The 15,495-nt window shown below is 44.3% G+C and overlaps 1 protein-coding gene across 18 annotated transcripts in view; it reads right to left on the bottom strand.

The window, feature by feature from the left end:
* The window catches only part of CPAMD8 (C3 and PZP like alpha-2-macroglobulin domain containing 8), a 122,797-nt gene that overhangs the window by 52,357 nt on the left and 54,945 nt on the right, over positions 1-15,495 (bottom strand). For all 18 annotated transcript variants that reach the window (XR_005591398.1, XR_005591393.1, XR_005591394.1 and 15 more), the window contains exons 30-36: positions 11,896-12,061; positions 11,079-11,165; positions 9,898-10,034; positions 9,352-9,507; positions 8,886-8,948; positions 7,501-7,739; positions 570-657 (exon numbers count right to left, since the gene is read on the bottom strand). Coding sequence is in view for 9 of the 18 variants with exons in the window: in XM_039515401.1 (XP_039371335.1) it covers positions 570-657; positions 7,501-7,739; positions 8,886-8,948; positions 9,352-9,507; positions 9,898-10,034; positions 11,079-11,165; positions 11,896-12,061 (936 nt within the window). In the remaining 9 variants the exon portion in view is untranslated. The remainder of the gene's footprint in view (positions 1-569; positions 658-7,500; positions 7,740-8,885; positions 8,949-9,351; positions 9,508-9,897; positions 10,035-11,078; positions 11,166-11,895; positions 12,062-15,495) is intronic.

A 15,495-nucleotide genomic window follows, 5' to 3' on the forward strand; every position in this document is an offset into this window, starting at 1 on the left:
TCACTAACAATTTTATTTATAATATAAAAAAGCAATGAAAACAGCGTAATGCTGCAACAAAGCCTAAAGCGAATCTGAAGACTGTAGTTCCTCCCTTCTAGAGGGCTGGCTGGGCAAGAGGCACATTCTGTCCACCTCAGTTTGGCTTGCAATAAACATGATGTTCTCCCAGAAAAAAAGATTCCAAGACACAGAGCCTCCAGTGAAATAGAATCCAGATGTTAAAGATAATACAGCCCCTAAGAAGCCATAAACAGCTCCTGTTGGAGCACATTTTCACTTCAGCTTTTCCAAATGAGTCTCATTTAATTACCATGAACCATGCACAGTAATAAAGGCTTATTTGGCTGAGTTAGGTAAATTTGTTAATCTTACTCAGAACATCTGTTTTCCCACTTCAGATAAATATTTTCTGACAAGTGAAATCTCCAACCCTCTGATTTTAATTACATCTCTTCTCACATAATATGGCATTTACCTCTGCAAGCACCGCAAAGGGAATCCCTGCTAATGAACGAGCCAAGGCCAACCCTAAGCACATGCTCCGCACTCTGATCACAACATCTTACCTGCTCCAAGCTCTCAATATCTGCTCGGAAACCTGAGAACAAGGGCACCTCCAAGACAGCCATGTTTGACGATCCCGAATGCAGCCACCTTCCCAGGGGGATAAAAAGAGAGAATAAAGTCAGGACCTGAGTTAAACCATACCTGGAGCAGTTGAGGATGAAGCAGACTTGAGACAGAAGCTTTCAAAGAAAAGTTACACACAGGGTCTAGGAGAAAAGGATACCTAATCCCAAATGAAGGGCTTGCTAAAAGCCACATTCTCTTTAGTTTTATAAATGCTCCTTGTGACAGGTTGGACCCCACTTCTGGGATGCCATCTGATATGCTGGGGTTTAACTGAGCCTCCCCTGCACAATCAACCTGGGTTCCCTCTCCCTGCTGTGCTGAATTAGGCTCTCCAGCCTCTTGCAGCGCGTGCGCGCACACACACACACACACACACACACACACGTAGAGCCACACCCTACTGCAGACACAGACTGAAGTCAGCTCTGTGTGAGAGGGCTCCCTCCCCCAGCACTCACGTGCCCACCCCTTTTGGGAGACAAACCCAAAATACTACTGTCTTGCACTGTATAGAAATATTTGTACAGCACAAGCTCATAAAATTCACCCTCTTCCTCAATGTGGAGAGATGTGCACTACTTCTTGCCCCCCCTTAGAAATTACAGAAATTGGGTTTAATAATAAACAAAACAACTTTTATTAACTACAGAAGGTGAATTTTAAGTGAATATAAGAGATAACAGACAGAACAAAGCAGATTACTGAGCAAATAAAACAGTACGCAAGCTAAGATCAATATACTTAAAAAACGTAAGGTTATAAAATGTAATTTCTTATCCTAAATATTATTTTAGTCAGGTTGCAAAGTTTCTGTGGTTCAGAATTCCAGTTATATTTCTTTTCAGACTGGACCCCTGTCTGAGTTTGGACTCCCCCCCACCGCCGCCTTCCCTTCAGGTGGCTTTAGCACTCTTGGGCAAACAGCCCATGGAGAGGAGGAGTCCCGTTTGCTTTCCTTCCCACCTTTAAATAGGATTTACATAAGGAGGGAATCCTTTGTTTCCCAAACTTGCCCCCCCCGATTCCCTTCCAGTGGAAAGTTACAAAAAGTCTCAGGTAATATTTAGTGTAAGGTGACAAGACCACCTGACTGAGTAGTGTCACAGTTAATTCCCCCCTCTGACCCCCATGCCTCCCAGGAGGGAGAGAGATTAGTATCTTCATGGTTTTGTTGTTCCTTCCTGATGGCTCATCAAATTTAATGGCCTTCTCCTCTGGTGAGTGTCTTCCCAATACACCTCCAGTTGTAATTGTTACATAGTCCATATTCCTAACTTTAGATACAGACATGATACATGCATACAAATTGGATAATCACATCCCAGTAAATCATAGCCTTTCCAAGGATACCTTACAAGACCCATCTTGCATAAAGTATATTTCAGTTATGTTATATCCATATTATAAGCATATTTCCATAAAGAATATGGAGTGTAACATCACACTCCTCTCTGCTTTTGCTAGCCAAAAATTAAGTGCAGCCTAGAGAGCAAAGAGATGTGGGAAGGCAGGCAGAAGAGGACAAGGAGGAGAAGGATACAGTCTATCATAGGGCCACTAGACTAATTATTAATTATTGGACATCACTGGGCAAGTGCGCTGCTGACAGAGGAAAATGGCCCCTTGTGGGAGGAAATACTTCTGCTTCTCCCTCGAGTGGCCTGCTGGGAATGGGTTAAGGCATAAGAAAGAGCCAGGGCTGGCTTTATTAACTGCGGGGTCTGATTCGAATATCTGGCAGCGGTCCGGGACTTTGGTGGCACTTCAGCGGCAGGGTTCCGCTCTGGGTCTTCCATGGCACCGAAGGACCCCCACCGCCGAAATGCCACCGAAGACCTCCAGAACAAACCCCCTGCCACCAAAATGCCGCCAAAGACCCCGGAGCGGATCCCCTGCCACCAAAATGCTGCCAAAGACCCCGGAGCGGACCCCCTGCCGCCAAAATGCCACTGAAGACCCCCAGAGCAGACCACCACCGGGTGAGTAAAAAAAAAAAAAATTCAAAAAGGCGCCTAAGGCGCAGGGCTCTGGGACAGGGCCCTCTTAGGCATGGGACCCAATTCCGGGGAATCGGGCGAATCGGCCTAAAGCCGGCCCTGGAAAGAGTAGTGCCTGGATTGGTGACCTTGGCACACATGTGCGACGTATATTACAAACAAGAAACAATGCAGAAAGGTAGCTCAGACATGCAGCAGCTCTGCACAGACCCACTTTTGTGGATGGGGGGGCATCGTAGGCACTAACTGGGCCTCTGAATCCCTCTCCTCAGCCCTGCACTTAGATATCATGGTAATGGGTAATTAAAAATACACAGACTTGCTTCAGATAATGCCCATAGCACTTGTGATGTCTTGTTACCCTGGACAAGATGGAAATTCAGCCACCTCTACATGGAATAACTCAGCCTGAGGGTCACCACTTGCTCAACTTAATGATACAATCCAAAGCCCTTACTGAGTGTCACAAACATAAACTGCAAGGCTCTGGGCTTTATCTGCGGTTCTGTAAATAAAAAAGCATTGCCATATCTTAAAGGAAATGCAGAGACACACTGGGCTCAATGTGATATACATGAAAAGTGCCTACGGGCACATCTACACAGCAAAAAAAACCCAAACCAAAACAAAAAAACAACCCTGCGGCAGCGAGTTCCAGAGTCCACATCAACTGATTTGGTCTTGCACTATGGGGCTAAAAATAGCATTGTAGACACTCCCATTCGGGCTGGAGGGTCTATGTCCCCAGGCTCCAGTACAATCAGGAACATCTACACTGCTATTTTTACCCCTGTAATGCAACCCCCACGAGGCAGAGTCAGCTGACCTAGGCTCTGAGACTTGCTGCCGTAGGTTTTTGTTTTGTTTATTTGCTGTGTAGACGTATCCTTAGAGAATGAGCTCCCATGGTTAGAAAAGAACAGGTATGGCATGGACAGAGGCAATGCCAGCTTCCTCACTGCCAAAGTGCTTTGCCCAGCAGAGGTGACAGGCTGGTTAAGCCTCCATAGCCAGTTTAGTCCTTGGCTTCTCTGCTGTGTGTGCCAATGAGGATACTGATTAGTGCCAAGTGAGATGAGGACACACAAGACGCCAAATGGCCTTTCCCCAACATGGCCTTTGGGGCTGGAAGTGGTTAATTAGGGTTAAAGGAATTAATATCCCATTACCAGGTCCCAAGCCAGCCAATCCTGCTCGTCCAGAACTTTCTATAAACAGTTGGTTAGGAAACCTTGTTCCGAGGTGGAGACATTGTTGGCTAAAATTCATTTGAGGGGAAGTGCTGAAGCCCAGTAAACCAAGGGGCTGAACTGAAACACTGAGCTACATCTTAAAGGTGACTGCAGAGGGGAAAGCAAATGGGTGTGTTTTTTTCCCTTTGCTTTTTATCATATGAATTTGGATCCTGTCTACTCTGGGGGACTCTATGGTGACTGGAGAATTAGGGACATATCACATCACAAAAGAGCAAAAAATGCACAATGTGGAAGGGAAGATTTTTAGTCAAGTTAAAATTGGTATTTTGTAAACATCCAATTCATTCCAATGCCTAATTGACACCTAGGGAAGAGAGTGTCTTTGTTATTATGATTATTATTAATAATTATTTGTACTACTGTAGTGTCCAGGAGCCTGAGCCATGAACCAGGACTCTGTTGTGCTAGGTGCTGTACAAACACAGAAAAAAAGATGGTTCCTCCTCCAAAGAGCTTACAGTCAAACACTCTGACTTGTTCAAATAATGTGAGAGAGCTCACTATGCGCATCATCCTCTGCAACATCAATGAGGCCTCCAGCAAAGTCAGAGAAAACAAAGCTTGTCATTCCTCATATTTCTATGGTAAATCACAAGCAGATGGAGGAGAATCCTTCCAATCCATTGTATGTTACAAAGAGGGCAGATGCTCATTGATTTCAATTCCTCACTGCATGGAAGCAGTGGCACTATTGCAACAAGAAGACTGGTGCAATTATGATTTAGACCCAGCTAACTCCTCAGAGAGAAAGTGTCATTTCCTGTTCCAGTAGAGCACTCTCTTTTCTCTAAATTCATATATTCATTCAGTCTCACCCCAAAAAGGAAATGTCCCAAGGACTCCATCTGAGCACTTGGCTCCTCAAAATAAACAATTTCCCTCTTGTGTAACAACTCAAGCTTGATGCATTCCCATTGCTATCCTTATAAATGCCACCCGTTCAAGCTCTACAGGGGAAGTTAAAGAGCATCTTTACTGGGAGACTCAGGAGGAGGGAAGATCTCATTTGCTTTTGTTTGTTGTCCAAGACTTCGATCTCCGCAGACTGGGCTTCCTCTCAAATTTCTGTCTTTGCTCCAGCAATTCCCATGGCAGAAGTTTCAGAAATGACAGCAGAAAGGTTGTGTTGATACAAGGCAGCTTCCTTAGTTACAGACATCTTCAATGAACAGATGAAGAACCTTTCAAACTTGCCTCCCCACAAGATGCTCATGCAATAGCAGAGTCAGGGCCTGCCGACATTAAGTAACCACATGATGTAGCTACACTAGTGCAAATCCCTCACACAAATGTGCTGCATGAGTGCAAAGCAGAGCTGGCACTGGAACCACTCTATCTGGTAAGATACTGGTGCAGTTACAGAGATACCAGTTAATTCAACAGGCCTGAGAAATGCCCCCTTCTTCCACTGACTATAAACCCACAGCTCCCAGTGCTGAGAGGGCAAAGCAGCAGGTGAAAACCTCTGAGCTAAGGAGAGTTTGCTAAAGAACCTGGACAGGCTCTTGTGGTTACACAGAACTGACCAGACAATTTTCAGGGTCCCCAGCAAAATGTGGCAGTGGAAGGTGCAAGGGGCAGTAAGACCTGAGCTGATTGCCACTCAGACATTGCTGCTAGAGGGAGGCATAAAGCTGGCTTGTGAAATGCAAGTCTATGTGGGGCCAGACCTGGGGATTTAATGGGTCCTTGGCATTCATTAACATCATGACTGCCAACAACATAGCATAAGAGCCAGAAAGAAGGGTTTGGTGAGCTTAGAGACGACAGAGTCCTATCTTTGTTTGGAGTCACTCTGACAGATTGTTTTCAGGACTGTATCCAATATCTGTGTTTAACTCTTTGGCAGGGAGGAGGTGGCAGCAGACAGGGAAGCACAGACATTCCCATTGCTATAATGAGGCACTGAGTGACTGTGCTGTTGCTGCTGCTGCTGCTGTGATTTAGGGCATCCAGACCAGATAATTCTTTAACTGCTAGAACCCCAGCACCTGGCATATCAGAAATGGAAATGCAAGAGACTTATGAAGATTTGGGGAATTTTCAGTTTTATCTGCTGTGCACTTTGACATTTGTAAATGCCTCCTCACTCTCGCTCTGGGCTTCCCTTCCCTTCAGTCTGCCCTAACACAACCTCCTTGAAACCAAAGCAATCTGTTGACAATAGGGGCAGGATTTCAAGCTTGGGGTGAAAGTCTGGTTGATTCAGCACAGGAAAGAGTCAGGAGAGTGAGGTTCTATTTCCTGTCCCTGCAACTCACTCAATGTAACGCTACAGGCAAGCCTCTTCCTCTTCCCCATACCTCAGTTTCCCCATCGATAAAATGGGGATAACGCTGCTGACAGCCTTTACAAAACATTTTGAGTTCTACGGATGAAAACCAGTGTGTGTTGGTATCACTCCAGACATTTTTTTCTAACTAATTTCTAACATTCTTTAATAAGAAACAAGCAGATAAATAGTCAGCTCTGGGGAACCATGTCAACCAAATAATCTCACAGACTGCACTGTTACCATAGTGACTACAGAGCCATACCAGAAATTGGATTCCAAACTGATACCATGGCAACCAGCATCTTTTGTTAGAGTTTCTGTATCCAAAACTGAACAGACTAGCCTGAGCAACTCAAATAAACATTAAATTAGAGTCAAGTCAATAATATTTATAAAACCATGGCCATGTTTCATGTAGAATTACCTAACTGGGATTACCTAACTCCTTTAGGTTTCTAAGGAATCTTTCATTAATATAGCCGTGGAAAATGTTCTGGAACTTTTTCTTTTGCACCTGATGTAATGAGATGGTTTAGTCTGTTTTCTTCAGGTTTTGTAAGAGACAATAATAAATATATAAAGGCTTAATCAGAGCTGGTAGTCTCCAAGTGTCACCTCCTTTCTATACAAAAATTGGTAAATTCTTTGTGCATGTTTTTCCTCCTCTCAAAAAGTGCTTATAAACTAAAAATATCAAAGCCAGCAACCAAGCACTCATGGGTAACCATACAATATCAAGGAGGTATGCACAGCCCAGCTCTCATGGGCGTACTGCAAAAACAAACCAATGTGCACACTCCAGGGAGGTAAAGTAGTTTAAGTAAGAAAAAACATCAGTTTCAAAGGGGTAGAGTGAGAGAAAAGGCAAAAAATAAAAATAAAATCAGATAAAAAATGTCTTAATCATGTGTCCTATTGAATCAGTTTAAATTATTAATGGAACCATTCCAATAATAAACCCTCCCTGCCTATCTTTATTTGCAACTCCTAACACTTGGTATTTGTTAATGAGTGCCTCAGACACAAGCTATCTTACCTGTTATTCTGGCTTCAACACCTGAGCAATTCGAGTGAGACTACTAGGACAAGTAAAACCTGAGTTGTTCCGTCTTACTTGATCTTAGAAAAGGACAACACAGCAAGAATAGTATAACAGTATGTAGCCCATCAAAACACATTATAAACCTCCATAGATGTAGGGACAGGATGCAATTCTCACTGGAAGAACATCTGGGAATGGTTTGCAATGGAAGGACTAGTGGAAGGATCTGCTGATAACAAGCCTAGCCAACCTGTACAGAGAGCCATATTGAAAGAAATAAAGGGATTTCACTACCTAGTGCACGTCTCCAGGATCACTTTGTATTCCTGGTGATCTTGATCAGAAGCTGGGTCATCATCATCCACCAGTGCCCGATCTCTGTGGGAGGCTTCTGAGCGATTCTCATCTGGAGAGAGGGGCCGTAGGGGGTGCTGAGTTTGCCGATGACATTCTGATTTGGGCTCTTTCAGGTTAACCAGAAGCTGGAAAGCTGGTTTAGCAACAGGGTCAGGCACATTGTAAGTGACATCAATCTGGAGCAAAGGGGGGGAAAATCAGGTCTGGTTGTAGTGCCATTGACTGTGAAGCACTAAAAGCATAATTTAGACCCTGCAGCATCACCAGACTCTTCCAGAGAGACGAAAGCAGAGACCAGACTCTCATACATTTTGTGGGGGACCTCGAGCAATTTACTAGTAACATCCTGCATCAGTAACACCACTGCTCACAATGACATTCCAACTGCCAAACCTACACTAATGTGTACAGATGGGAGATTTTACCAAAGAGAATTTCTTATAATCTCTTATACTGGAATTTGAAAAGGTTCAGAAAATAGCAACAAAAATGATTAGGGGTATGGAATGGCTTCCATATGAGGAGAGATTAATAAGACTGGGACTTTTCAGCGTGGAAAAGAGATGACTAAGGGGGGATATGATAGAGGTCTATAAAATCATAACTAGTGTGGCGCAAGTAAATAAGGAAGTGTTATTTACTCCTTCTCATAACACAAGAACTAGGGGTCACCAAATAAAAGTAATAGGCAGCAGGTTTAAAACAAACAAAAGGAAGTATTTCTTCACACAACACACAGTCAGCCTGTGGAACTCTTTTCCAGAGGATGTTGTGAAGGCGAAGATTATAACAGGGTTCTAAAAAGAACTAGATAAATTCATGGAGGATAGGTCCATCAATGGCTATTAGCCAGAATGGGCAGGGATGGTGTCCCTAGCCTCTGTTTGACAGAGCTGGGAATGGGCGACAGGGAATGGATCACTTGATGATTACCTGTTCTGTTCATTCCCTCTGGGGAACCTGGCATTGGCCACTGTCAGAAGACAGGATACTGGCTAGATGGATCTGGCTAGTATGGCTGTTCTTATAAAACTATCCCACAGCTTGACATCTCCCTATCAGGAAGCATTCCCTGACATTCAGCCTAAATATTCACTTTCAAATGTCACCCCAGTCACTTCTAGTCACACCTTCATGTACCACCCTCCTTGAGACATGAGAAACAGACATAGCAAAGGCTTAGGGAGGATTATTTATTGGCTCTCCATGCCAATTCATCACTGGGGGGAAGAGGTTGGAAATAAATTAATGTTTAATAGACTGTCTTGCCTGTTTAAATTTAACATTCTCAGCTTCTTTACACAGCCCGGCAGCACCCTTACCTGCAGCAGACAGCAGCCTTCGCCCTTGGCACTTACGAACAGCCCAGTGGGAATGCTGGGGATCTAGGGACAAGCATAAGAGAATCCACAGTTAAGACATGTCAGCCTTGGTTTTACTCTCTATGTGATAGAGCATTCCAGTTTACATGCAACCATATAAAATCAGAACAAAAATGGCAGATTCTTCCTCAGTCCCTATATTTAACGCAAGCAGCCAGTGGTAATTGTCCCAAACCAAACACCAGGCATCCGTTATGATGAAGAATGCTCTCATAACTGAGTATTTGCTGCTTCTCCCATCAGAGGTTGGGCAGAAAATCTTGAGATTTCACAATATCCAGCCCATTCCCCCCCCCACCACCACTGAAATTATATGAGTTACAAAACAGTACCCAAATTCAGGTCGCTTTGGGAAACTGGTAACATTAAAGCAGAGGAAGTTGCATCTGTTCAGGCACCCACTTACCACTGCAGTCTGGAGAACCTTCTTATTCATCTTGTTAAGCTCAAAAGTCTCTTGATAGTCTAAATTAGTGGAAGCCAGGGAAATGGTAAGGTTGACTCCTCCAACATAAGAAAGAATGGCATATTCAGCCAGAGCCTGCAGAGCTACACAAGTATCCTACGGGATTGGGGAAGAAAAAACAGTTAATGAAGAACCAAGGAGCATCTACTTTATAAACTAGCAACGTGCTGTACACTCATTAGCATCTGACAGCTCAGGTTTCCTCTGCACTTGCTTAAACAGTAAATGGAATTGCATCATTCCCCTCTCCCTGCACCTCTTCCTCCCTCAGAAGTCTCAGAGAAAGTGAGAGAGACATTCAAGTTCACCCCATGCTGCTCACACCCAAAAGGCAAGATAAAAAGCACTGTGAGGTATTCTCTGCCCCAGGATTTAGCACGACTCTTAGATTCCAGAGTGAAACCTAACCCAGATTAATCCCAAATCAGTCAATTTGCATTGGCACATATTTCTGTACTGAAATTACACAAACTGACAGGAATTCACCTGAGTGGATGAGAATCCTCCAAGTGCATTTCTTTGCTGCGACAGCCATTTAACCACTGGAAGTGCAGAGGCCACGTCTCCCAGGAGCGTGTATGTCAGCAGTGCATAGGCTGTCATTTCCACTTCTGCAGATACAACTGAAAGGGAAAACAATCAAACCCATGTCTGGCATAGGGAAACTGGGCTGAGCTAGATATCACCTCTCTGTAGATTCACAAGCTAAAAAAATCTTTAGGTTCTAGAGAGTCCAAGACAGAAAGAGACAAATGAAGCAGTGAAAAATGTCTGTACCCAAATTACATCAGGCATTTTCCAAAATGGGCCTCGTGTCAGCTTCCAATCTCATCTTTCCTCTGGCACATTAGATCACAGCTCCTTCTGCTTGACTTTTAGCCCCTAGACAAATGTACTCTGTCTCCCTTTCCCCATACATGCCACCCAAGCTGCATGGCTGACTCTGCATCTCTGTCATGGGACTTTTCATGCAGAGCCATGGTCTTTTTTGACCCGGCCCAATGATTACTCTTGATAGTGGAGCCTGGGGTTTTAAATAGTTAATTATTAGTGCTGGCATATTCAAAGGAGACTAAGGGAGTTAGATGGCCAACTCCCATCGACTGTCAATGGAAACTGGGCACCTCACTCTTAGGCTCCTTTGAAAATCCCAGGCCAAACAGCTGTTACTGTAAATTTAAGTATATTTGACTTCTAATTTCCCATGGCAAATGACTCCTCCCTTGAGGAGTCCCATAAGGCTCAATGCTCTCCTCCATTTTATTCACCATCTCCTATGAAGCTTTATGGAGAGCTGGTGAGACAACATGGGCTGAAATGCCAGGAATGAATGGACCACACCCGGTTCTGCACCTCCTAGTTCTCTTAATGTCTGGCAACCACCTTCTCCTGCTCCTTTCTTGAATTGTTAACAACACAGACATAAGGAGGGTGAAAGGGACATTAGAGTGTATTATAAAAAACATGCAACTAACAATCACTCAATCACTGGACTTTTGTTGCACCCCATTTCCTTTGCCTTCACAATGTGAACTCCTTGGGGCAGGGACCTTCCCTTCTTACCTACCTGAAAAGCAGTTAACACACTGCAGGCATTATATAAAACAGAGAATAATCCCAGTCTTTCCCCCAACAGGAGTATCATAAATAACCACAAACAGGGGTACCTGATTGAGAAAGCCCATCGTTAAATCCCATGAATGTATCTTCATCAGTAACCAGAGTCCCCATTAAGCTCCAGTGTGTAAAGCCATCTAGAATGGTAAAGCAGTAAAGAAGTTAAAGCTAGTCCCTAGACATGGGGAGACTCAAACTCTGCTGCCACATATTTGCTGTAAAACCAAACCACCTCCTGTATTGCATTGCCACTCCATTTACAGAGTAAGCTCCTTGGGGCAGGGACTGTGAATTCCTCTGGGTTACATACAGTGCTAACTACATTGTTGGTGCTCAACAACAATTTGTAAAGAGGGATTTATTTTGGCTGGGGGTGGAAGGAAACAGAGGATTAATGCTGACAGGCTGCTGAATTTTGCATTCTGAGGAGCCATCTGTGGAATCAGATCTTGTTTCACTGATCAAGTTTAGTAGCATCATAGAAGGATGCTAAATGTCACATAGTGTCACTGCAGTCTCTGGTGCACTTACACTGCTCACAGCAGAGGCCACTCATACCAATACTGCTAGAAGCTAGGGAAGGTGGAGTCAAACCAATGCCTGCAGCTGAAAGACTTTGCCCTGTATCCTGAGAATCAGGAGAACTATGTTATAAAGGTCCATTCATGTTATGAGGAAGCCCTCATCTCAGAGGATATATCCTCCCCAGGCTGATAACTGAGATCACTTGTTCTAGCTGGCAAACGCTGTTAGCTTGTTTCCATAACTGCCCCGGGGAGGCCTGTACTGAGTACATTGTCTGAGAAGCCTCAGAGCAATAGAAGTTATTTGAGGGGCATACCAGCTTGACCCTCAGGTGCACAGTACCTTGCATAATGGCCATGCTGTTCATTTTCCGCAACATCACTGCAGCAGAGGGACTGTGCAGAAGAGTCAGGGCATATGCAGTCAGGGCTGTGGTGTAGGGGTCTTCTGCAGAATACAAGTTGGACTCCAAGAAGTGTTTTGCTTTGGCAACTGCTGCTTTTTCTTCCTAAATGGGGGGGGAGCAGGAAAGAGACCAGCCATATTACTAGCACCTGCATCTCCAGAGCTGAGATTGCTACATTTCTCATGGCCTTGTGCCCATTAGGGAAGCAGTGTGAACATGCACTTTGCTCTGTGTGGTACAGAACCGACTGGCCCCTTCCTTTCCCTAAGTAGGGCTGTGACTCCAGGGTTAAAAAAAATGGGGACTAACACCACAGTAAGAAAGATTCAGATATTAATGTTGCTGAGACATATTTGTTCCCCTAATGCTGAAGAGGCTTCATTCCCCTGTAGAACTCAGCACAGGTAGCAGAGATATTTAATAGCAATGAAGTCTCTGCTGTACATTTAATTGGGTCCCTGACACTCCAGAGCAGGGGTCAGCAACCTTTCAGACGTGGGGTGCCGAGTCTTCATTTATTAACTCTAATTTAAGTTTCCGTGTGCCAGTAATACATTTTAACATTTTTAGGTCTCTTTCTTTAAGTCTATAATATATAACTAAACTATTGTTGTATGCAAAGTAAATAAGTCTTTTAAAATGTTTAAGAAGCTGAATTTAAAATTCAATTAAAATGCAGAGTCCCCCAGACCAGTTGACAGGACCTGGGCAGTGTGAGTGCCACTGAAAACCAGCTCGCGTGCCGCCTTCGGCACGTTTGCCACAGGTTGCCTACCCCTGCTCCAGAGCATCTAGTAGATACCTGATGATAATGAAGGCCAATATTCCCAGGGTCACCTTAGCTGGCAGACATGTTTTATTAACTCTCCCAATAAACTCACCATGCAGGAACAAGGCTCTAACAATTTATAGAAATAATTTAATTGGATTTGATGTAATTGCCCTTTGACACTTACCTTCTTCCTTCCTCATTTCCTAGCTCAGATCATTAGTAACACTTGCAGATCTCCCCTAGGGAAACCACCAGATTGTCATAAACTTGGACTTGTGGGGCTATCTGACTTAGAAATGGCCTAGAGAGAACATCCCAGCCTGCCCTATCTTTCCCATAAAGGGGAGTTGCAGCAGAGGGGGTGGCGCCTTACTCCTTTAGCACTTTCAGGATCAGATCTTGCACACTGCTGAGTGCCCTCAACTCCCACTGAGTCTAACGGGAATAAAGGGTGCACAGCACATTGCAGGCTTGGGCCCTTATTCTGAGAGCTTTGCAAAGCACGGCTCTACAGCACGCTGAGTACAGCGTGGTGGGATCTGAGTTGCTACAGAGAATTCTTTCCTGGGTGCTGGCTGGTGAGTCTTGCCCACATGCTCAGGGTTTAACTGATCGCCATATTTGAGGTCGGGAAGGAATTTTCCTCCAGGGAAGATTGGCAGAGGCCTGGAGGTTTTTCGCCTTCCTCTGCAGCATGGGGCACAGGTCACTTGCTGGAGGATTCTCTGCACCTTGAGGTCTTTAAACCACGATTTGAGGACTTCAATAACTCAGACATAGGTTAGGCATTTGTTACAGGAGTGGGTGGGTGAGATTCTGTAGCCTGCATTGTGCAGGAGGTCAGACTAGATGACCATAATGGTCCCTTCTGACCTTACGTCTATGAATCTATGAATCAGTCACAAAGGTTTTCTGAAGAGATCCTCATGGCTCCTCTGGGCACTTAAAAATCCTCTTAAAAACGGTGCTTTATGCCTGAACAGGCAATCAACAGCACACTAAACAAAGCTTTCTCTCTACAGAGACACACGGTATCAGATTCATAAACATATTTATTGTCATTCCCTCCCCACAGGGAATGCTTGGCTCAGCTCTTTTGATCACAAACAGGCTCCAGAGAAAGACAGAGTGTGAGATCAGTAGCAGACTCCAACATGCAATCTACAGAGATTCCAGAAGGGTTTGGGGAACTCACTTTGTCCAGTATTTGAAGTCTGGGTAGCCAAAGAGTGTAGCCTGCAGAATTCTAGAGTGCAGCCCAGAAGCCCCACCTCACTGGTACCAGGCTACGAGCACACTGCATGCACCTCAACATAAGAGACAATCTGTTCGGTTTTGTAGTTCTGTAGCTCCTAGCAAGTTGGTCATGTGGGGCTCAGTTTGGGAAAGTCTGGTCACCCCTGCACTAACCCCACACTTTTTATATTATATATAAAATGAATCTTTAGAACCTTGCTCATACAAGACCTAAATGAATCAAATGGGACCCAGTTCACATTGGGGAGTGATATGGCAGAAGGCTTCCAGAGTTAAACAACAATAAGAGCTTGTCCTCTTTGTTGGAATGAGGAAACAGGGATATATTTGTCTTTCTTTTTACTAATGTAGGGACAGCTTGACAGAAAGGGACTGTGAAATCCACCATTTATCTACACAAGTCCAGCACAGGCAACAGCTCTATAAACTTGGGGTGATCATATAGTTTAGTGGGTAGGGCACTGGATTAAGAGTCAGTGTTAGGAGACTGGGCTTCTGTTCCTGGCTCTGCCACTGATCTGCTGTGCAACCTTGGGCATGTTGCTTCCCCTCTCTGTGTCTTTATTTCCTTTTTTGCCTTGTCTACTTAGACAGTACACTTTTTGGGGCAGGTGTTTGTTGCACAAGTGGAGTTGTAGGCACTACTGTAATACAAATCAATAAGAATACGCTGCCCTTACACTGCCCTGCAAATGCCTATTCTTGGAAGTGAGAGGAGAGTTCAGTCTCCAAGGGACATTCAATTTTCAGCCTATCTACCAGAACCAGCAGCAATCGAGGGAATTGTGGCTGTAGTTTTTGGACTAAGCTATTTATCCAACAGAAATTGGACTGAGGACCATTAACTCATTCACACATCCAACTGAACACTCTTCAGATAGTAAATCAGCTTCCCCTTCTGGATTTAACAAAGGTAACACAGTACAGGGGATTCAGGATTAATTTAATAGGCAATCCAAGACATCTTCTATTCACTGAGATCTGGCTGCCTCCTACCCTTCTGGAGTGATAGAAAGCAGTGGCTCTCCACACATATGCCTTGGATTAAGCACCAGGAAATTGCATTACAGCAAAGGTGAACATTTTGCTGCAGTTTACATTCCACTACATCACAGGAAAGTGACTCTTTTCTAAGACATTTGATAATTTTAAATAGCCTAATTGAGGAATCACAGGCTGTGGAATTCATGAACGTGGCTGGGGCTGCCAGCAAACCCACCTATTAGGATCAGGACAAAGAGGAGCAGAGAGACAAATCCCTATTTAGTGTGTTCACTGCCTTTCTGAGCTGCTCAGCAACTTATGTGAAGACAACTGCCTGCTGCTGGAGAGGATTTAGAGAGAGCAGCTCTGCTCCTCTGGAAAAAGCCACAAGCTGACAATCCAAGGCTGTAGGAATCTCCATGGCTAACTTTAGAAAATATTATTTTGAGACATTCCACTCTAGATAAGTCAGGAAGACTCCACCACAGCCTCTGGTGTCTGTCACCTCCAGAACCAGTTGACA

Source organism: Mauremys reevesii, linkage group 26 (assembly GCF_016161935.1).
Source record: "Mauremys reevesii isolate NIE-2019 linkage group 26, ASM1616193v1, whole genome shotgun sequence".
Lineage (NCBI taxonomy): Eukaryota > Metazoa > Chordata > Testudines > Geoemydidae > Mauremys > Mauremys reevesii.